Source organism: Enhydra lutris, unplaced genomic scaffold (assembly GCF_002288905.1).
Source record: "Enhydra lutris kenyoni isolate GAN:26980312 unplaced genomic scaffold, ASM228890v2 scaffoldscaffold99, whole genome shotgun sequence".
NCBI lineage: Eukaryota > Metazoa > Chordata > Mammalia > Carnivora > Mustelidae > Enhydra > Enhydra lutris.
The window spans coordinates 489,125-513,239 of record NW_019154183.1 but is presented as its reverse complement, the minus strand read 5'-3'; the positions used below and the strand labels follow the sequence as shown (position 1 = coordinate 513,239).

The 24,115-nt window shown below is 39.9% G+C and overlaps 1 protein-coding gene across 1 annotated transcript in view; it reads left to right on the top strand.

Annotated features, from left to right (window-relative positions):
* Positions 1–957: 957 nt before the first annotated feature.
* The window catches only part of LOC111139312 (mohawk homeobox), a 61,958-nt gene continuing 38,800 nt past the window's right edge, over positions 958–24,115 (top strand). The window contains exons 1-4 of the mRNA XM_022491568.1: positions 958–1,145; positions 2,894–3,053; positions 10,667–10,820; positions 11,245–11,583. Coding sequence (XP_022347276.1) covers positions 958–1,145; positions 2,894–3,053; positions 10,667–10,820; positions 11,245–11,583 — 841 coding nt within the window. The remainder of the gene's footprint in view (positions 1,146–2,893; positions 3,054–10,666; positions 10,821–11,244; positions 11,584–24,115) is intronic.

Sequence of the window (24,115 nt, the reverse complement as noted above, 5' to 3'; positions counted from 1 at the left end):
CAACCTCAAATGGTTCCCCGACACCCCAGAAAGGGGCGGGTGAGAAAGGGCTCCGAGCTAAGGCTCACACCCGCGTTTTGGAAGAGGACAGCACTAACAGTGGGCCCCGGGAGGCCCGGGACTCCGGCTCCTTTGACCTGCCCGGACCCAGCGCATCCTGGAGCGGGCTGGGGGATGGTAGAAGACTCCGGGGGAGGGAGATAGTGTGCGTTTGTCCCTGACGCCACCTAACTTTCTAGCTCCGGAGTCAGCTAACTTTCCCTGCCCTCACCCCTACCCCCAGGGACCTTAACCGGAGTTAGAACGCACGGGGTTTCAGCCAAACCATCCAGAATCTAGAAAACATGAAAATCCCAGGAATCCCGGTGTGGCCTGGGACTCATTAACGGGACTTGCAGATGCAGTTGTTCATATTGCCCCCAAATTTCCCTTCCTTCCCACCCCTCCTTAAAACCCGAGTGGGAGCTCGGAGATGCTTAGACTTCCGTTGTGACTGAAGAACAACCCCCCCCCCCACGCCCTCCGCGCCTATCCCGCTCCGCTAACCCGAGTGCAGTACTTCCAGATTTAAACCAAGAAAAGAACTCGTTTAGGAATTACTTTCCTTTGCCCACGCAGGTAAATTCTTGGTTGAGGTTCCTTGGGAACTCGATCGCCAGGGCAAGGAGGAGGGTAGGGACCTGTCCCGGGAGCGTGCGGGGACGGGGGCGGGGGGGGGGGGTAATCAGGTGGGGAGAGGCAAGTGTTCCAGTGTCCAGGTGCACTGGTGTCGCTGCTCCCCTCGGCTCCCCAGCCCAGAGCCTTGGCCAAGTCCGGGGCTCAGGACCTATGGAGATGTGAGCGTTGAGCGAGTAACGTAATGCATCATTTTCTCCTAGAACCCGAGCCCTGCGGAGCTCCCGGCGGCCAGGCCTCGAGGCGCTGCGGCCGCGCGGCGAGCCCCAGCCAGCCGGCACCATGAACACCATCGTCTTCAACAAGCTCAGCGGCGCCGTGCTTTTTGAGGACCGCGGCGCTCCGGAACGGGAACGGGGCAGCCGGCCCTATGGTGGCGTCCTGGACAGTACCCACGCCCGCCCTGAGGTGGGCATTCCGGACGGCCCGCCCCTCAAGGACAACCTCGGCCTGAGACACCGGAGAACAGGGTACGCTCACCTTCCCGGGACCCCTGCCCGCCTGCAGCCCGGACGGGTGGGAGCGGTGCGGCGCAGGCGTGCAAGTGGCCCCCCGGGCCCGTGGGTTAGGGGCCCAGAGTTCCCGGGAGGGCAGGTCTCCGCCCCTGGTCTCGCGCATTGTCCTTTTAAGGCATTAGTTTCTCAAAATATAGGGGAATCGGCTCATCAGGACAGCTCAAAAGAGGCTTGCTGGAAACTGAGGACGCCTGGAACGGCCCCTCAGTCCCCTGATAGTTGGACCTCAGGACAGGGGGCTACCTGCCCCTCCCCGGAGCACGGGTGCAGACGCGCGGCCCAAAGGACTGAGCGGGATGCCTAGGAACGGGGCAGGGCAAGCAGTCGGGGCTTCCCAGGTCAGGCCAGCCCCGTGGGCTTCCCCTCTTATGTCACGACAGGGCCTCGCCATGGCCTCGAACCTCCCGCGCCAAGGTGTTGGCAAGGTCGGTTCTTCGCAGGGCGCCCTGGACGCGCGCGCGCGCGCGCGCGCGGCTCGGCTGGGCCCGCTGCGAGCCCGGAGGGGGAGGCCGCGGGTATCCCGGGCCGGGTTTCGGTTTAGCCGGGTGAGGGGCTGCTGGGGAGCGAGAACGCGCGGGTGGGCCAGCAGCTCCCGCTGCAGAGGCGTCGCGGCGGCTCCCTGAGCGCCCCGCGGGGGGAGGGGCGGCCGTCCTTGGCCGTCTCCACCTGAGCGATTGCATCAGCTGCTTGTTCTGCGGCGTTGTTGGTTAGTAAAATAGAGATTAGGTTTCGTCAAAATGTTACTACCAGTCCTTTCGGATGGAGTTGCATTTCAAAGTGTTTAAAGAGGCAAAAGTCCTGGAGGCTGCGGCGCAGGCGCGTGAGCCTCCCGGAGTGGCGGGGCGCGCGGGCGGCCGCGCGGCGACACCTCCCGGAGCCGCCCGGGAGCGCAGCGCGTAGCGTCCGGCTCCAGGCTACTTGGACCCCTTCCCCCTTTGAGGGTGCTTTTCCTCACCGACGGAGTTTTCCACACTTTTAAAACTCTCCTTCGGTCGGGAAAAGGCCGCTAGAGTGGGTTTTTTCTTTTAAGGTTCTGCGTCCTTACTCCACAAACACTTGCTTGGAAAGTTCCCCTTTTTCCAGAGGATCAAAGGAAATAGCTCCGAGAGAAAGAACCAGGGCGGCGGGACGGCCATCATCCCTTGTTTTATGCCCGACGTCCGGTGGGCGACCTTTCCTTAGACCACGGGCGAAGGGAAACCCCAAGCGGCACGCACGAGTTCCCTAAAAGAACGTTCGAGAGCTGGCGGCAGCCTGACCCTGCCCAGGAAGCCAGAGCCGCTCAAGAGCGCGGGTGCGGGCGGGCGTGGAGAGGGCGGCAGCCCTGCTGCGCCGAACTATATACCCTGAATCGCATTTCCCCTCAGATCACATCACCGTCGTCACTTAAACCTCTAACCCCTGGCTACTGCCACATGACCCCCTGCGACAACCGGGCCATTTCAAAGAGAGATGCCCGGGGAAGGCTATTCGCGCTCAGAACTCGTGTGGCCCGGGCCCTTGCCTCACCTCAGCCTGGAGGCGTGGGGCGGGCTAGTGCGTCCGAGCCGGAAGTCCTGCGCAGCCGGACGCGGGCGCGGCGGCCCTTCCCGGGGGGGTGGGGCGCGGGGCTGCGGGCGCAAAGGTCCCCAGTCGCAGGGGGTCCCGGGGGCGGCGGCCCGGCCGCGCAGCTCACCGGGGTCTCCTCCTCTCCCGGTGTCCAGGGCCAGGCAGAACGGCGGGAAGGTGAGGCACAAGCGGCAGGCTCTGCAAGACATGGCGCGGCCCCTCAAGCAGTGGCTTTACAAGCACCGTGACAACCCGTACCCCACCAAGACCGAGAAGATCCTCCTGGCGCTCGGCTCGCAGATGACGCTGGTGCAGGTAACCGCGGCGGAGGGAGGAGCCGGCCCGCGTGGTGCGCGCGCGGATCTGCGCCCGGCGCCTCCCGCTGGGCAGGGATGGGGCCCTTCGAGGCAGGTCCCGGAGCTCTGGCCGCTGCCTGAGAGGATGCTGAGGGGTCGTAGGAAGTTTCTGGGTTTCCTCTCAGTCTTATCTATGGATTCGGGGCTCTCGGCTCAGGAGGGATTGCGTGGTGTTTTGTTACGGAGCCCAGTGAAAGTCAACTTCGAGTCATAAAAAGGTGCCTTGGGCGTCTGTATTGGTGGGTACAGATGGGACGCCCCGCGCTGATCCTCAGCCTTGGGTGGGCATCAGAATCACCTGGAGGACGGGTTCGAACTCACACAGCTGGGCCCCGCGCCCGAATCCCGATTCGGTGGTAGATTTGGGTGGGGTCAATAATCTGCATTTCTAACAAGTTCTCCGGGATGGTCCTACAGCTGCTGGCCCTGGATGAAACTTCGAGAACCATGCAGAAAGGCACTCTACATTGGGCACCCATATGAGAGATCAAGTATAGGGTAACTTAAAAATTACATTTCCTGAGAGAGTTAGGACATAGGGTGGAAGGACAAGAAGTGGGTTTTGATTTTATTTTTATTTTTAAGTAAGAGGCATCCTGAGCATTAGCTGGAATCCACACAATTTTGCGGCTGATACCTTTCTACTGGGTCTAAGAAGAGGCCAGGTTCAAGTGGTTAGTTTATTTTGTTAGGTGCAGAGACAGGGTGCAAGTTCGTTTCCTTTATATCTGACTGGCTTTTTCCTTACGCAGTCTTATTTGGTATTCACAAAAACGTGGTGAGGCAGAGCAGCAGTGAGCATTTTATAGATGATGTGACCAAGGCACTGTGGCAGTTAAGTATTAGTAAGGGCTGTAGAGATAGGCCTGGAAATAATGTAATTCCAGATCAAACGCTCTTTCCAACACACCACAGACTTTAATAAATTTGGTGACATGAGCTTTTATATGTGCAAACAAATTTATTCAGAAAGAGGAGGAGGAGCTAAATAAGCTGAGAAGTTTCATATATTATAGTAGCACAACATTACTACATTTGTGAAGTTTTGGTCATTCCATTAAATTTATAGCGAGGGAGGCCCCAAATAACAGATAATATTTAACTACTAGATAAAATAAAACTTGCTTTCCAGAGTATTGACATTTTAGGAATTGCTGGAAAGTTTGACAAAGCATGAAAGTTGACTTGTATTTAAGCTTATTAAAACTATAATATGCATTTGTCTGCTTATATTCAGAATACAGTTGTAGAGAAAAACATCTGTTTTGCTTCATGTTAACAGGCAATAGTATTAATAGTGATTTGCTGCAGCACTGGAGGGGAAAATTTATTTAGTGTTCTTGGCTTAATATCTGTTTAACATAAAACTATGAATTTTCAGTGATTTCAGTTAGAAAAACTTGACTTGTGAAAATAAATGCATATGTTCATATTTCAGTTTAAACAGGTATGCTATTTATTTGGAAAATACCCTAGTTTATAGAGCTATTTGAGTGTTTCACTGTGATGTCAGCAATAAAACCTTAGATTAATTTTGGTATATCATACAGTTGCATACTTAATGCTTGCCATTCTTTCATACAGAAAGCAAACAAAAATGACATATTTAGAACATTTTTTAATTATGAAAGGTAACATCGTTATTAGCAGAGATACTTAAAATTTGGGGTACAGTAGTTTTGTTGAGATGCAATACAAGTAGTTGTAATTTTAATACAGAACCAAATTATTTCCTACCTACAACAATAGTTCAAATACAAATAACCATTCTTTCTGCATTAAGATCTTGGTACTACTATTACGATTTTCTAATTATATCTTATATTCTCATTATATTTTCTTTCTCTTACTCTAGTCCTCAGAAAATAAAAATGCACAGAATTATTTAATTTTTAAATGGAGTAAAGATAATTATTTGTAATAATAAGTTACCTGCTTAATGATTTCCAAATTTTTATGGTAAATGAAGTTGGTTTCTGGAATGTTATAGTGATAAATGGGAAAAAACCAAAATGTATAGGATAGCCAAGGAACTTTAAACATAGTAATCCAATTTGGCTCCACTTACTGTTGGTTAGGCATAATAGGATATCGATGTAGGATATAAATATATATGTATATATGTATGCATACGCATCTGTCTACAGCTGACCCTCAAACAACACAGGGTTAGAGGTGCCAACCCTCCCTGCAAGTCAAAAATCCACATAGAACTTTGACTTTCCCCAAAACTTAACTACTAATAGCCTATTGTTGACTGGAAGCCTCACCCATAATATGAACAGTCAATTAACACATATTTTGTATATTATACGTATTATAAGCTATACTCTTACAATAAAGTAAGCTACAAAAATGAAAATGTTATTAAGAAAATTATAAGGAAGAGAAATACATTTACAGTATTGTACTGTATTTGGTGAAAAAAATCCACGTAAGTGGTCCCATGCAGTTTAAACCTGTGTTATTCAAGAGTCAGCTGCACTTATGTTGATATATATGGGAGAGTTTGTGAAAGTCAGACATACCTTAAACATCTAAGCAAATTCTGGCTCTATAGGAAGCCAAATGAGTTGTGTAAATACTTTACACTTCTGGAGGAAAAAATATAAAGCTAGGAGCTGAATAAAACTTTTGATCCCTGCAAATTAGACCCCTATTTAATGAGTCAAGTTCTCCCAGTGAATAAATTTCTCCTGTGGAGTCAGGCTTCTTGAGAAGTGTGATCATGTCTTTTTCATCTTCATACCCCCATATCCCAGCACCATGCTTTCCATAAACTGTTTGTACATGTCTGCAAAGTGAACAGGTTCTGATTGGGGAATACCATTGTAATCACCATGCAGCTTTCCAAAACACCGTCCTGAAAACTAGAGAACGTGTTGAAGTCTGACTAAGATATTCTGTTTTTAAAATCCATTCCATTGAATACGCAGAGGGCAGTTCATTATCCTTAATGCTATGTGATGGTTCTATAGCACAGCATGAATATAACTCATTTTATTACCTTCAGTATAGCTGGAAATGTGACATATTTTTATGTCTGTGCCCTCATTTCTGGTTCTAAAGTCGTATTTCCTGTTTAGTGCAGTACCTCCTATCTTTCTTGTAACTGATGTTAATAAGCAGTTATCATAACTTTTATTCCTTAACTATGAGAGTATCTTGTATTTTGAGAACTTCTTTAACACTTAACATTTTCCTTTTGGCCATGTGTCAAACTGTTAAACTTTTCATAAAATGTACTTTTGCCTTGTTTTGTTACTCTTAAATTGATAAGGAAAGACATAAAACCTGGTCTATAGTCTCCATTAAACCTAGAAGGAAGGAACTGAAATTTTACTGGAGGAAATATTTTTAGGACCACAAAAGGTAATTTTTCTGATAAATAGAAGTTCTAAGGACATTAATCCACACCTACATTTTATTTATCCCTGAGAAATGGAGCAGAAAGAGTTATTTATTATTAGCTTCCTAATGAGATATAAACATTTTCCTAAAATTAACAGGTAATGACATGTGTGTGTGTACTTTAACCAACCAAAATATTCCACTGTGCTTAATTTCTATGGCTGATCATTGCTTAAACATTATAAAAAATAGACTCTGGTATTATCAAAATGTGAACAGCTTTATTGTGGAATAATATAGGGTGGTATGCAATTGAGGTTTTGTATTATTGTAGGATATAGAGAGCTTAATGCAGAATAATTGCCTTGAAAGAAGTTTTTCAGAGAAGGGCAGATGGGTGTTATATCTGGTCCAGTGATCCCCATTGTTCACATGTATCTATTTTTTAACATATTTATATTTTTTCTGGATTAAAAGAGCGAAATGTCTCCTTGGGTTGATTTCTTTCATGATCACAACGCAGAGCGCAATGCGTGAGGAGTTTGAGATTACCTTTAATGATTGGATGTTAATACTTCCTTTACTTGTAGAAGTTTCACATTCCTGTGATAATGTCCATATGCCGCTGGTTAAAACTGCTAGTTTTAAGATTTTACCCCCTCTATTAACATAGCTCTGTTTTTGCCGGGTGAGTGCTTCTGCTGAGATAGGTATGTAGTTATCAACTGCAAGGATTATAACAACCGTTAAATATTTAACAAAATCTCAGATTGGTCTTTCTATGTTATTCCAAGTGTTATACTACGTGGCATAGAAATGAGATTCTCAATATTTCAGTTGAGTAACTCAGAATAAGTTTGTTAATTCTGTATGTTCAAAGGTGGACAGATGCCAGCTTATCCCTTTGGGTTTACTATAATGATTGCTCTGTCAATACGATGAATGTAAACACCTCGGCTAGAGTAGGGATGAAAATTACTTAGTTTTCTCTTCCAGCTTCTAGATATTTGGTTCTCCAAGTTTTCACTATAAAATATAGTGTTTCTTGAGCTCTGAGTTTGACATCAAAATGCTGTTGCAGAACCTAACCATGGTAAGGAGGCCTGTTTCATGTGAAGTAGAATTTAATGAGATTTGCATGACAACCTGAAGGAATCCATAGTAAGTGAAAGGTAGAAAATCTGAACTGGTATTTTTACCTTCTGTGAGACAGATGGAGTTTGCATTAGTTCATCAGGACGAAAAAAAAAATTGCATAACAGTATTTATGCAAATTTGTTAACCAACTCTTTGCTGTTTACATGACTTAATGCAAGCAGATATGAAACACCTTAGACTATATCCAGCCCTTAAATTGTACAGAAAGTTTCTGGTGATAAAATACTGGCAGAGTAAATCTATTAGCAGATTGTTTGCAGTCAAACTTTTGAAATCAGGTCAGAGAAAGCCTATGTTAGATATCAGCAAACCTTTCTGGAAAATTTTCTAATTTGTAATTAATATACTGTGGTAAGAACTGAGTATATAAAACAAGAAAAAGGATATGACCCCTATATATGTAAAACTGTAATCCCACCATGACACTTAATGGTCCCCATTTTTGTAGTTACAATTATGGTATGTTAATGTTTTTGGAAATTTGAAAGCTGTTGCATTTTAATAAAATATGAAGGGTTCCATAAGAATTGAATTTTACACTGTACTATGTGATGGTTGTGCTAAAATTCATGGTGAGTTATGATTTAAGGATACCCTGAATTATATGATATTTAGTAAAGAAAGTAGTAAATGTGTTTTGAAGTTGAATTCTAAAAATATAAGTGACATAGGCATAGGAGAAGTTGCATGTCAGGGGACATAAACACCCATGTTTGATTGCTGGAAAGCAGAAGGTAGGTTAGCACCAGCTATATAAAGGGAATAAATTAGTAATTTTGTAGGAGAGCATAGACTATATTCACAGATCTTAGTTTTTAGAGTTGGCAAGGTTATTTAGGTACCACCTAATGCATTTTATAGATGAAGGGCTTGAAGTTCAGAAAAGTTGAGTGACTTCTCTAAATTCACGCATTTTTCTCAAATTTAGAACAGGAAACCAGATCTCTTTCTATTATACCAGTTATAGGTAATAGGACACTAATGAGGATTTGAAGAAGTTAAGCAATTAAATCATAATGGTATATCAACACTTGAATTTGATGATGGTGGTGGTTAAGATTCATTCAAGTGCATAGAATGGAAGATAAGGAAGTTCAGAAAAAAAATGTTCTAAAATTCCCAGTTACTACTATCCAGGACATGGATGAATACTTCAGCCATGACTTGGAGAATAGAGGGAGGTTTGAGGACTGGACCAGGCATTTCGTGCTTCCATACTGAATGTTCACCAGTGTATTACAGTTAATACATAGTTCTGTGCTAATCCTTCCCTGTGGGCAGGGACAAAGTTTATCCTAACACTTAAAGATTTTTAGCACTGACAGTCATGTCATGGCTAGAGCACATGAACTACTCAATGTATGTTTATTGAATGAATAGTTCCAGAGGTTGTCTGTCTATAGAGGCTGGAGAAGACTTAAAATTTGAACCCAGATTAAAATCGTAGTTATAATAGCACAACTTGATAGGAAGAGGATATTGTTAAAGACTAAATTTTCTGCAATGTCATGGTGAGTTACTACATCAATGCACATAAAATTAAGAGGACAGTTATTAAGGTACTAGGAAATAATGAATACTGAATGTATATATATGTATAATATATGATATATTTACTGTGTATGTATATATACATTGTGTGTGTGTGTGTGTGTATAAATTGGGGGAAACTACCATGTTTTAAAAACCCATGGAGACAAAGAGGAAAAGAATTGTGGTTTTGTTTTCTTAAAAAGTAGGATTCACCATAGGTCCATTCAATAATTAGCTCTTGAGCAATGTGTAAAAACTATATTTATATTATCAACCTAAATGAAGAAAAAAAGAAACTTCCAATGCAAGCATTGCTACATAAACCATTACAGTAATGTGGAGTCGTGTTCTAGAATAAACTGGCAGAAAGATTTAATTAATTCTCTTTCCATATTTCATTTCATTTCCATATTTCATTTCTTTTAAAAGCAAATATTGACCCCTCAGGTTATTTACATATTTTTTTTTCCTGATGATAGCCTGATATTTTACAAGAAATCTCAAGTACCATTTTAACTTCTGGAAATCCAATAACATCTTTTAAAAACAATGAAGTAACTTCCCTTTGTTTTGCAGTGTTTGTTTCTTTGCCCTCAACTATTTGCTTTGGAAACACTTGACTTTCAACTTAAAGCCGGCTGTTATTGGCATTTTTCTCCCTCTACTTGTCTGATTGCTCTATGTCGGATTGTTCTGCTAGCTCCTCTTTTATAGTCCTGCCCCTTTGATGTCTGGAGGTTTCCAGGGTTTGGTCTTCAATCATCTCTCTTTCTACCTACTCAAAGCTGCTGCTATCACCTCTGTGTGTTTGACCCACATCTGCTCTTCCTCTCCCTTAAGTCTCAGATAACAGTTTTATTTTCTTGCTGCACATCTCACCTGCATGCTTTTCTAGTACCTCAAATTAATCACTCCCCAAACCAAGCACATCATTTCACCCTTAAACAGTTCTACTTTCTTTCTCAAAATGGCACTATCCTTCTCTTGATTACACAGGGATGATTCAAGGTCATCTTTAACTTTTCCCTTTTCCTCACTCACCACGGTGTCTCTCAAGTTTGACTTATATTTTTTCCCATGTCTTCTTTATTGGGAACACACTTCCCTACCCATTATACTGGACACATTCCTTCAACGCTTCACTTAATTCCTCATGAAGTCTTGAAAGTAACCCTTTCTTCCTTTGGATTCCTGCATCATTTTATTTTAATGCCTCTTAAACCATTCATCACATTATTTCCTATATTAAAGTTATTTGTACCTTCCTCTCTTACTAGACTGAGCATTTGATGGCAAAAGCTGTTCTTTTTTTTTATTCCCAGAATATAGTATATGCTCAGTCTCTGTAGTAAGTGTGCACATGTTTGTTGAATGAATGAGTGAGTGAATGGAATGAACGTCTAGTACTATTACATTCTGAGAATATTTAACGATCAGAAATACTGAAAGAGGCTTAGGTTCTTGTGGGAAAGTAATTATGTGATGGGTAATATTTTATGTTTTGTTAATTGAAAAACAAAACTTTTTTAGGTGTCAAATTGGTTTGCTAATGCACGACGTCGGCTTAAGAACACTGTTCGACAGCCAGATTTAAGCTGGGCTTTAAGAATAAAATTGTACAACAAGTATGTTCAAGGAAACGCTGAGCGGCTTAGTGTAAGCAGCGATGATTCATGTTCTGAAGGTTTGTTAATATTTTTATTTTGCTTTATCTCTGTTAATAAGAAGTTCACCTCAATTGCTATTTTTAAGGTCGACTCCACAAAAACATCATGGTGCCATAATGGTTCTTTTTTACTGCATGAGGTAACTTCACTTTTACAATACTATAAATGACCAACAGAATTATGGCTATTTCCTCTTGTTTATAGATTTATCATGTGTCAGAATAACATTTTCTGTGAAATTCATTAAAAATAAAATACCATAGGGAGAGATTATATAGATTCCTGCTTCCTTGCCTAAAAATTAATCTTGGGTATCAAAGATAATTTTATATACTTTTAAATATTCCTTCTTTATGTATATATTTAATGATTAACTATAAGAGTTTGGTGGCTGGGGAAAAGTATATGTAAGTACTACCTACTGATATTTTTCTCCCTTAGATGGAGAAAATCCTCCAAGAAACCACATAAATGAAGGGGGCTATAATAATCCAGTTCACCATCCTGTGATTAAAAGTGAGAGCTCAGTCATAAAAGCTGGAGTGATCAGGCCAGAGTCACGGGCCAGTGAGGACTATGTATCACCCCCCAAATACAAGAGCAGCTTATTGAATCGTTACCTTAACGACTCTTTGAGACATGTCATGGCCACAAATGCTGCCATGATGGGAAAGACAAGGCAAAGAAACCATTCGGGATCTTTTAGTTCCAATGAATTCGAGGAAGAATTGGTGTCTCCTTCATCATCAGAAACCGAAGGCAACTTTGTCTACCGTACAGGTAAGTCTGTGCTTTTCGTAACACCTTATTTGAAATAGAACTAAAATCCCAGCAAGGGGTCTATTTCAACAGGTATAAAGACATACTTTTTATTGCTTTTGTATGAGATTATTCACAGATAGCCCATAAGATTTAATTTGAAAGCTTTTGTTTTTAATTACCAGATGTGCTTGTTAGTAGATGATGGTCTACTGGGGATTTTCACCCTTAAAAATAAAGATGAGAATTTTCATCCTTAATACTCATTTTTAATCTCAATGATATACATTCTTGGAGGAGGAACGCCGTGAATTGTAGCCAGCCATGCAAACACTTTGTATTTCATCTTTTCTCTTAAATTCTTTGATTGCTAATAGCAGTGGAAAATGAACACAAATTAACCTGGGTGCCAAGGCTCTTGTGAAGGGAAAGTGTAGGTCTGGCTTACATTGCTTTGGAAATTTTACTTTTATTCCTGGAAAGCACAAGTAGGGCTGATAAATAGCTTTGAATTTTTTACTTTTATTCCAAAAATAATGAATCGATTTCTGCCTGTCCAAAACCTTCTGATGGAGTAGTAAGTTTGGTAAAAATTTCTATCTTCACTTCAGTTTTCAGAGAGTTTTGAGCAAGTTGCTTCAGAACAAAGGATATGTGTGACCTACATCTGGTGTAGATAGAGTCCAGGTCCTGAAAATGCCAACAAAGGAAATTTAGAAATGTTAGAGCTGGAAATAACTTCAGAAAGTATCTAGTCCAGCCATGTTATATCATAGATAAGAAAACCCAGACCAAGAACACATAGCTAGTTACTCTTCCTGGATCAGTAGTGCAGCTTAGCCTGCATAAGGCGTAGGGGCAACATAACTACTACTAACCTGTGATGACTACATGTACTGCCACCGCTCATTCATGGAGTAGTTACAATATGCTGGCCCTTTGCTAAACACTACGCAAATGATGTTATAGGTAGTCCTTGTAGGAAGCTTGATATGTGAACAGTAGAGCTTTATAAAAGAATTTAAATTTGGTCTGTTTAATACACATTCCAGATTATTTAATTAGAAATCTTACTTTTCTGTCCATAAATGGTTATAAGATATATTATCTGTGAGGATTCAGAGAAAATCTAGTTTTAAAGACTTAACCTCATTTTCTGTTTGCATTTCCAGCTTCCATTATGAAAACAACTCCAAAAGCTCTGAGATAGAAAATTAGTCTTGTAAATAATAATTGGACCGAGGAAGAAGTAAAAGATAAAATAAAAGACTATTTAGCTAATAACAAAATTTTAAAACTACACACTAACATTTAGCTAATGTGACCAGAGCAGAACTTGGAGATAATTCAGAGCTTCATGAATTTTATTTACAGAGATAGGTAAGGATAGGAAGTCAAGTCATTTAAGTACAGAGAATTGGAAAAAGAATAAAAACAAAAAAGTTACAATGGAAAGCTGAAAAATAAAGAGTTGACTCTTTGAAAGCAATACTAAAAGAAACAAGCAGAAATTGGCCCAGATTAACATTGGTAGTGAAGAGGTACAGCAATCAATACAAGTCATTAAAAATATTTTTTAAATGGTACTGTACTATGTACAGTTGTTTGACAATATACTATATGCGAATGTGTAGATGAAATGAATTGGTATTATCCCACACAAATTAAATTATAAAATTATAATGAGAAAAGTTGTAAACACCACTAATTCAGGAAAAGTCAAGGTTTTTTTTTTTTTTTTTAATAAAACATTTTATTTATTTATTTATTTAAGAGAGAGAGAGAGAGAGATCACAAGTAGGCAGAGAGAAAGGCAGAGGGGGGGGAAGCAGGCCCCCCACTGAGCAGAGAGCCCGATGTGGGGCTCAATCCCAGGACCCTGAGACCATGACCTGAGCCGAAGGCAGAGGCTTAACCCACTGAGCCACCCAGGCACCCCAAAAGTCAAGGTTTTTAGTAAACTCCATTCCCAAAACACATGATTTGATAGAGTCATTGGATTTTTTCCCAAACCTTGAAAAAATAATTAACTCTCATGCTTTATGCTTTTTTCTGGAACGTGTAAAAATACGGGAAGTATGTCAGGTTTTAAAAATGTAAATGTTGTCCTAATCCAAAACCGGATTAGAATAGCATAAAAATCAACATTTTTATTTACGATACTGATGCTGACTTTGAAACAGCATGAGAAATATTGGTAACAGAAGGTTAAGTGAAAAACAATTTAAAACTAGAGACACTGAATGCAGTTATGACAGTACAAGTATGTATAGACAAAAACAAGATTTTTGGAAACAATGAAAATTAATTTTGAATAGATGGAATAATTGAAGGTCTCTTATTTTTAAAAATTTCTTATAAATTTCTTTATGCTGCACAGTAAAAACAAATTTGAAATTTACCCAATGTGATGAGTCTCCTGAAAATTCATGCTGTTTTCAAAGGTGATAAAATAGAAAACCGAAGAGGGAATAGCATGCCTGGGTAGTTGATGCTTCTTGAAGTTAAGTATCTTGGCTATTTATTTTTATTAAAATATCCAATGGCCCATTCATGTGCCAAGTTCTATTTTTAAATAAAAACCTATTTTTTAGTTATGCAAGCGATGAGAAAGCAGCCTAGACACGTAAACTTCTGGTTTTGCATGCGTGTGTATAAACTTTAAAAAGAACAGAATAAATTTTTTTGGTTTTGTGGATAAAGAATTGAGAAAGACTGGTGGTCTGAAACTGGTCTGCTAAATCTCAGCCTGAAACAATAAAGGGCTGTCTTGTGGGGGAACCGAGCGACAACGTTGCTACAGTTTTAGCTGGGTTACCGCTCATGCATAAATAGTAGAACAGGGGATTTCAATAAATACTTTCTGAGCAACTGCTATGGTTTTCTCTGGCATACAGGCTTATGCTGAATTCCTTCAATTCCTTCTGGTTATATCTTTCTTTCTTCACCTAAATGGAAATCCTCTAAATCTGCTATTAAATACCAATCCCCTCCCCCACCCCAGTTTTATAGTAGTGCAAAGATTTCATCTTTTAAATTCTTTTTCAAGAATAGATCACCTTTAAATGTAATTATTAGTTCATCTATGCTAAAAACAACTGTATCTGTTTTCCACCTGTTTTTGCTGTCTTATGATGCATTTCATTAATGATATGGGATCAAATACCAAATGAAAGAGTTGGTGTGTGGAAGGATAATGTATCACTGAATTTCATTTCACTTGTTTTTGTTAAATTCTAGGAGGGCGAAGCCTGCGAGCTTATAAAGTCATACTCCTAATTGAACCATAGAGGCAATAGAACTCTTTTCTATGTTAGTATGAATTAATCATATTAGCTTCCTCTCCACTTGATTGACAACATCAAAGTAGATACAAACATGTTTTTATTGATTTTATGTAAACATTAAATATTTCTTTGTAATTTGCAGTCTCCCCATCGTGCAGAAAGAAAAAAAAAGCTCTCTTTTCAGGGGGCATACTAGGCTTTCAATAAATATTGGCTAAAGCATTTCTGACAATAGAAATTATAATATTAAAATTAATTAGAATTTTTAAGGTTATTCCTTCTAAATACAATTAAATAATACTCAAAAGTTAGTCACTCAGTGTTGTCTGTTGAATTAAGCTATCTAAATTAAAATTACAGTACTTTTCATTATGTTAGGTTAATGGATGACAATTTTCAGATATTTGATGGAGTGAATTCCCATTACAAACTGACCTCAAGTCCTGTAGTCTTGGGTGGGTCTGCTCTCTAAGGTACCAGGATAAGGACTCTAGCTTTAATATCTACCTCCATTTCTGTTGAATCAGTACCGATATTCTCCAGATGGGACCATCTGTGAAGGCACCATCTGCCATCTGGGCCACCTTACAGAGTGGAGCCTTTCCTAACTTGCATTCAAGTTGATTTACCCTCAAAAGCCTATCAAATTTCCTTCTTTACCGAAGGAGAGAGGGGGAAGGTTCTAAGAAGTGTACTGACGAGGGGAAAATCGGGCAAGTCTTGAAATAAAACTTGTGGACTTCCCCTCCTTCTTTTGCTTGGCTTGAGGACAAGTCCCTGTTATGTTCTTTCTTTTTGCAGCTCACAAATGATCAACTTATAAATGGCTAGTACCTTTGAATGGTTATTCTCTGAGCCCCATTGCTCTGCTAGTATATAATTCATAAATTTAACCAGCTCCCACAGGCTGAATGTTTAAACTTCATCTTGTTAAACTGTCTAAAATCCCTCTTAATTAAACACATCTGGTGGGGCAAAAACATATAGGTGGATAGAACTCTTTTCTATGTTAGTGTGAATTAATTAGATTAGCTTCCCCTCCACTTGACTGAGGTGACTATCCCTGAAGAAATGTAGATTTTGAATGAGAGAAGAAAGAAGTCACTTATTTGGTGCATGGAATTCTTTGGAATGTAGAGTCCATTTGGATGGCTTGCCGCCATTGGAGCAAAATGACAGAACTAGGGATTTTGGTTACTAAGGAAAGAGGAACTAGGAAGTAGAAAGTAAGTTTGGGAGGATGCCAGAGGCTAAATGCCATTTCCAAACATTTTTTCTTGGCTAACGATGCCCCTCAGGAGAAGAGAGATGTTCTTTTTTTTCTCTCTTCCTGCATACGCATGTACTGTAGAATCTAAACTGGCATTATCAGTGGTAAAACCCAAGTATGCCCATGAGTTCCATAAAGCCCTGGATTAGCCTGGGATTTAACTTTAATTTATAGCATGACTTCTTGGGAGAAGTGCACTCTCCATTCTAAGAGCTGACTCCACAGGTACATCTCTGGGATATAGTCCACTCATATAAGCGGTACCCTTTCATGCATTCACTCCACATACAGAAATGTCTATTAAGAGCCACTGTGCACAGGCCTTGTTCTAGGCTCACCGGAGCCCTGTGTTTTGTGTTAGGCTGCTCATCAAAGAAACCACAGTTAAATGAAGCAGAAGAAAGATTTTAAAGGGCTGTCTTGGCAGAACTTTTTGGACAGTGGATAATCACTACTAATTTATATGTTTCATCAGTTTTAGGTTTTGTGTTTGTGGGTAGCTTCAAGAAAGCCTCCTGGTAGTCAAGAGAAGGCTTTGTCAGGCGCCAGCTGTTAAAATAGTGTGTGTTTCTGTGTACGTGCTAGTTTCTCTACGGGATTTTGTTGACCAGTAAGTCTGCTTTGGATACTTTTATCTTCTTTTATTTCCCTTTTTGTGCCTGTCACTTCCTTGTTTTTAGTGAAAGAACTAAGCTTTGCCCTTTTAGATTATTCCAGACATCCTTTTCCTGGCATGCAAATGACTGCTGGTGTACTCCAACAGAGAATAATAAAACCCTCTATCAACCAGCCCAGTTAGTGACATTTAAAGGATACTTGAAAGGTTATCCAATTCCTTGTCTTGTATCCTTAGTACAATAATACCTCACCTATCAAACACCATCTGGGAATGAGGTATTCCACGTAAGTGAAATTTCCAGATAGAAGTTAAGTACTGATTTTAGAAATAGAGAATTTTCTGCTCTCCTAAGCTTAGGATATTAAACACAGCTTAATATCGTCTGCTTCATGCTTCAATATCGTCTGTTCTCTAAACTACATCCTCCTGTTGCTTTTTATATGATATTCCACCCTTTCAAATCAGTAATTTTAGGATTAACCACAATCCCAAATCTGCCCCTCACACCTTTGAATAAGGAATGGTGTCTTTCTGATAGCATGTTGGAAGGGATTCTTTCCTAATTATTGATTCCAAAGCGGCAATCTTACAAATGAGATCTACGGAAGTTCTGACTTGGATAGGCGTGGGGTTACTCTAGAATTATTAAAACTTAAGCATGATATTCTAAACACCATAGATTTTTAAATGTTTGTCAGTGGTGATGAAGACCAAACACGTTCATATGGACTATTTAAAAGTAGCTCAATTGTTAACATTGAATTTCCCTTATGGATTCACTTGCAAAATTTAAATGAAATTGCCTAAGTGTTCCATCTCCTGTTAGAAACTGGGAGAATAATGGCAAACAAAAATAGAAAAAAAGAACAACTGTTGGTATGAGTGGTTTGCTGCCTCCTTCAGGGGTAGCTTTTCCTTCACTTTTCTTTGTTATTTGGTATCATATGAGAGTCTGAAAAACGTGAATGTAAATCCTGAGACATACAGCCCGGCTCACAAACAAATCGAAAGTATATGGCAGCTTGGTTTAGAAAATGTACACATTTTTTAGGACTGTGTTTGGTCCTAATGTTTTCTGTCCTTTCACATTATGTTTCTTCCACGTGGTACCTAAGAATGATTACAACACGAATAGCCCTTGTGTGTGACGGTTAGACACGCTGTTTTTCTGAACTACAGCTACATTCTGTCCCTCTTTTGTGCTGCTGCTCACTGCCTTACGTGTATTAAAAGTTCTTTCAGGCCCTGAAGTGGCGTTGTATTCATTTTATAGCCCCCTTAGCACTTAGTACAGTGTCTTTCCCATATTGGCCCCATAACTGTTTCTTAAATGAGTTAGTGTTTTAATGATTTGGTCTGCTTGCCTTCCAAACCGTAAAAGACATTTTAATGTACACAGATATATGTTGGTCTGTGTCCGTGAACATGACAAGAGAAAGAAAATGATCTCGGAACAGTTTAAACAGCTTTAAAAAAGGCAATTGCGAAAAAGTTAAAGCCAGAGGAAAATATTAAACAAGATAGCTGAAAACTATGAGATGTTTAAGAGATTCAAAATAATAGAAAGTATAAAATGAAACTAACCCGATTTTCAAGTAAGAAAAGCGACTTTCAAGAAAATGCAAGGATGGTACATGGAAAGGGTTAGCTAGTTTTTAAAAATCTGCCAAAAAATAAAAACTGTAGCTGATAGATAAAAACAAGTATTTGTTTTCTCTATCTAGCACATAGCTTTGTGAGTAAGATCTGAGAAACAAAGCACAGATTTAGATCCCCTGATTTCAACTCTTCTGCCACATCTCTCAGGATTGATAGGACAGATTTGACTTTTTTTTTTAAATTTTTTTTTTATTTATTTATTTGACAGACAGAGATCACAAGTAGGCAGAGAGACAGGTAGAGAGAGAGGAAGGGAAGCAGGCTCCTGGCCAAGCAGAGAGCCCGATGCGGGGCTCGATCCCAGGACCCTGGGATCATGACCTGAGCCAAAGGCAGAGGCTTTAACCCACTGAGCCACCCAGGCGCCCCAGATTTGACTTTTTAAGAATGACTTTTTTTAGTCCTGTAACAGAATTGGAGAAAGTCTAGCAGAAATTTTACATTTTACATTTTCTTTCTCTTCCATATATTGGAGTAAAGATCCCATACATTTTTACATCTTTTCCTGTTAAAAACAAATTTATCAACCTGAAATTTTGATTCTCTAGCTTGCCATTACCTTTTTCCTGGCATTCAGTCAGTTGTCATTGATTGTCTGAAACTGTCTGCATTTCAGACTTGCTGGTGTGGTCAGTCACATCCTGGTACTGTTTCATAGAAGTGCTTGTTCATGTCACTATATTTAAGCCTGTGTCAGTATTTCCATTAAGAGACTTTTTTTTTTTTTTCATTCCCTAGGGCTTCTAAATAAGTCATAAAAATTCAAGCCTAACTCAAAGCTGGCATAAAGGGGCCTTTTTTTCTTCTCTTATGTATAAGGAACATAAGTGCATAACTCCCACTAATTCTAAATTTGGTTAGGTTTGTAAACTCTTTACACACTGAAGAGACCAAAAAAGATCCATTGACACCTCTCCAGTCTGGGACGAAAAAGGATGTCAAAAAGTTTTTACTGTCTGTGAAAATAACAAGACATTCTATTTAATGAATATGGAAGTGGTTTCTTTTCTTTCTTTCTTTTTTGGTTAGCTGCAGTGAGTTTTTCCCTTTTGCCTCCCTACGTTGTTTCTAAAATTAAACAGGTATTTTTCTATGTCAAAATGTGTCTTGTTGATGTAACAGAATTTTTACTCAGAATAAATATGTGTTTTCTTCCAGAACAGAATTTGGGTACTTTTAAATTTTGGAAGCTTCTGTACTTGTTTTCTACCAGAAATTATATCATTTATAATTGTGAGTTTTGAGGAAGCAAAAACAGTTAACAATTTTGTTCACTCACAAAAGAAATAGTTCTTTTGCAAAATCTGAGTTTTCTCTTAGTTTTCAGTTTAGCTGAAGGGATGGCACATTTAAGGTACAGCGGCATAATGTCCCTTTTTTCCTTTAACAACTTTGTCACCCAATTTCTCTCATTTTCATTGTGCTAAAGAAGGAAATAGTCAAGGATTTTTATAAATCCAACAGTGAGCTTTAAAGGATCCTCTAACAGGTTAGACAATTACTTTAGGCTGTATCCTAGGCATTGAAATTGTTAGTTTTTTTGGGTACGCATTGCTTGGTTGCTTGGAGATATGATCCAGATCCTTGGCACAGTAAGTCTAATTGCTTTGGGCAATTTAAGGTACTTAATTGACTTTCACTCTAAAATGAAAGTACATACTTAAACCATTAGGTTAAACTTTTGAGAACTTAGGCTAGGTATGTGTGCATTTTAAAAATTCTCTGTATTTCAGTGGCTGCAGTGGAAAGATCCTCACGTTGGTTTATGGACTGCAGGTTGTAACAGGCATCGTTACCTAGGGGTCATCCTTTGGTTACTAAGGGAAACATGAATCGTTTCCAGAAAATGTCTAAAGGTTAATACTGCTGGTTTGTGTGTGTCTCTACATGTGTGTGTAGTCATAGTTCTAATAGAAATTGAGTGTAGTTAGGAAAATAAGGTAGCTTTTGAAACTGACCAGTGGTATTGTCCCTCTTCCTTGTGTGAACACTGGAGGCATTGAGTCCTTTCCTGCTAGTGGTCAGAAAAAAACTTAAGGGGTGTCTGGGTGGCTCAGTTGTTAAGGGCCTGCCTTCGGCTCAGGTCATGATCCCAGGATCCTGGGAACGAGCCCCGCATCAGGCTCTCTGCTCAGTGGGAAGCCCGCTTCTCCCTCTTTCTGCTGCTTCCGCTGCTTGAGCTCTCTCTCTTTCTGTCTTGCCCTCTGCCAAATAAATAAATAAAATCTTTAAAAAAGAAACAGAAAAAGAAAAAAAAAAAAAAACTTGAGTGATAATAACAACCCAAATGGAAAATCATTGGGGAAGATAGACTAGTCTCAGGTTTAAGCAGTAACATTGCTCATCCACTTTCAACAATTTTAGGTCTTCCCAGTCTGAAAAGCAAGCCATCAATTCTTTTTCTCAGGCAAGTAGGACACCATGGTACGAGATATGCTGAGGCCCTGCAGAGTCGAATTCACTTTCAGCATTTCCTCGATCCAGGCACACCGCTAGATGTACCTAGAAAAAACAAAACTAAAGCTTTCTCACAGATCCGGGCAGCCCGTAGTGATGGCTCTGTGGCCAGGACACTCGCAAGCACATGTTGTGTCTGCCACTATCCCTGACCTGCACGTAAGGATACAGTCTCTTGCCCACCCGCTTCTGTCCTTTAGAGTATCTTGGATACAGTGACCAAGGTGAACATCTTTGATAAAAAGAATATGTTTCCTTTTTGGTGCCATTCTATACACACACACCACCCACCACATAGTACACAAAAGCAATTTTGCCTTGGATCATGTGTCATTAAATAAAGAGAACAGAAAAGTTTTAAATGGTAATTTTGAGAGGACTATTTTGGTAATATAAAATTAAAACAGAAAATAACACAAACGAAAATGAAACCTTTTCAAGTGTTGAAAGGTGGTCAGAGACAATCATTCATGAAGTGGGATTTCCAAGAAACAATTTGCTCTTGAAATTTTCACATAGTTGCTTGTGTTTTGAAAACTTAGAACTGATAGTCCCTTCAACTGAGCCAGACTCAGGTTATGGTGGACAAAGCTCTCAGTATGGCAGAGACATTTCAAGTAAGAATGCCCTGTTCTGCCAAGACTGTCATTATGACACTAAAATGTACCCTTTTGCTAAGGGCCAGAATTCAGTCTCTCCTTCCAGTTTCTACACTGATTTAGACAACAGATGCATAAAAGGCAACGTGGTATTCAGGATCATTTGTCACATGGCTTCAGGGCCAGAGGATGGCTTTCTGGCAAGAGGGAGAATTCCTTAAATGTTACCGGGTCTTACATTTCTAAATGTAAAAAATCCCCGGCCAGAAGTTACTTGGTGCCAAGTGCCTTTGGTGTGATGTCTTCGCCGAGTTCAGTGCTAGATGGTTGCAATATTGTGGCTGCTTGAGAACCCACACAGCTTTTGCTAGTTTGCAGCTGAGCTCCAGTGCCATTGTTGTTTCGCATTTTCTTTTATCCTTGTCTTATCCACATTTTTTCTGTCTTGTTTTTTTTTGTTGTTGTTGTTTTTGTTCCCCTCTTCCCCCTCCCCCCTCTTTAATTCTTTCTGAGATGCTAAGTCTATCCAGCTGGATCAAGGAGTTTTTTCACAACCTTGTCAGAAGTGCAGTTGGTCTTGTCTTAGTTTTTACTGGGTCTCCTGGGTTCCTTTATTTTAGACCTTTTCAGAAATATGGCACCAATTCAGTTTTACTCATAACCCATGGGGCCTCCAGTTTGTCTAACCTGTGTACTTTTTTCCTTCAGAAGACTTTTTTATTTATATTTTTTTCTTAAAATGTGTTTTGAAAAGTATAAACATAAATCATCTGGAATAGTAATTTTCAACTATCTTGAAAGGTGTTTGAGGACTATTTCACGGTTACTATGATTGAAGCAGTAAAATTTAGTTTATGGTTACAATAACTTTCCTCTCATTAGGAAAATATAAAAAACCTCAACTTTATGATTTCATGACATATTACCAACCCCCAAATACCATCCCTAATCCCCACCCCCTGACATACTCAGCGAAATACTAATAGGAAGCTCAGAACAGAAAGAGGCAAATGATCTATCTATATTCTATTTGACTTCATCCTGTCTCTCAAGTGCTTTAACTAAAATGATGGTGTAAAGGTCTAAGTAGGGACTCTGTGGAAGCAATATGAGTTTGATCTTTATTTTGACTATAGTGAAATTCCTACTATTTCAAGTGTGGTTTGGAAAATGACTTTGCTGGGTTCACATTTTCCCTGTAGTGAGCCTCCTTACCTGAACTGAAATTACCCCCTTGCAGATTAGACCACATGAAGTTATAAGGTGGGAAGTGCGGAAAGCATTGCCTTTGAAACCGGAAGTACCATATTCACCTGGAACTGCTAGCAGTTAGGTCCGTTTTCCAAGGCAAGTCCCTTTATTAACCAGGGCCTTGGTTCCTTCGCCTGTAAAATGGGTGTGCTTAAGTATAGGGAGAGAAAGAAGCCTGCAGTTGACAGAAAGTCATAGTTAAGTGCCTACCATTTTATCACTCCCAACTTGGACTCTGAGCTCAGGAACATTTCAAAGGAGCTTCAGCAAATATGGCAACAGAAAGGCCCCATGGTGGCAGGTAAAGGACTTTGCCCAGGGAGGGTGTTGGGCCCTGAGGAGAGGTTAGGAGGCCAAGAGGGGAGAGAGATTATGATTAAATATATCGATGAGTTCTTTATGCCTTTTGTCATGTTTAGGAAGACCCATTCCAAGATTAGAAAAGTTCACTTTTACTTTTTCCTCCAGTACTGTTCTTATTTTAATTGTACATTTATATACTGGCAATGGACGTAAGATTTTTTTTTTGTAAATTATATGAAGTAATGATCTGACTTCTGTTTTTTCCCCAACACAGTTTGTCCCAACACAGTTTATTGAGTGCTTCCACGTTTCCTTACTGACTTGAATTGCTACCTTTATTGTACTCTACCTTCCTTTCTATATGTCTATTCCTAGACTATAATGTATTCCATCAAACTTTTAAAATACTCCTACATCAGTAGCACACTTTTTTCATGACTGTAGCTTTATTGTGCGTTTTGACATATGGTAGGGCATGTCTACTCTCAATTTTTTCTAAATATTCTCATCAAGGCTTGAATTTGCTTTTCCAGTTGAACTTTGGATGAGATTGACAAATGTCATTTTAAAAATTTCCTTGGAAATTCATTTGGGATGACACTGAATTTATATGTTAATTTGGGAAATATTTTTATCCTGCTTATATCAAGTCTTTACATTCAGGAATATAGTATATTTTTCCATTTATTCTGATTATTTTTCAGGACATTCAATGAATTTTTGTAGTTTTCTTTACATAAGGTTTGCATAATTCTCATTAGATTATTAGCTGTTTCATTTTGTCATTCTTATTGTTCCCATTGTGGATGAGTTCCTATTTACTAGATATGATAATAGTCATCACTGATAAATAGGAAATCTGTTGGGTCTTCTGTATTTTTCTTATATTGTCTTGTATTTTCTCAAGTTGGATTGCCAGAGTACACACAAGCATACAACCTTCACATAGTAACAGTTTTATGTATTTATTCTCCTCTTTTCTCTCTTTCTTTTCCTCCCTCTCTCTAGTTATTACATTCCATTGACCAAATTTTCCAAAACAATGTTGAATAAGGTAGTGATGGCAGGCATTAAAGGGAATTTTTCTTAGGATGCCTGGGTGGCTCAG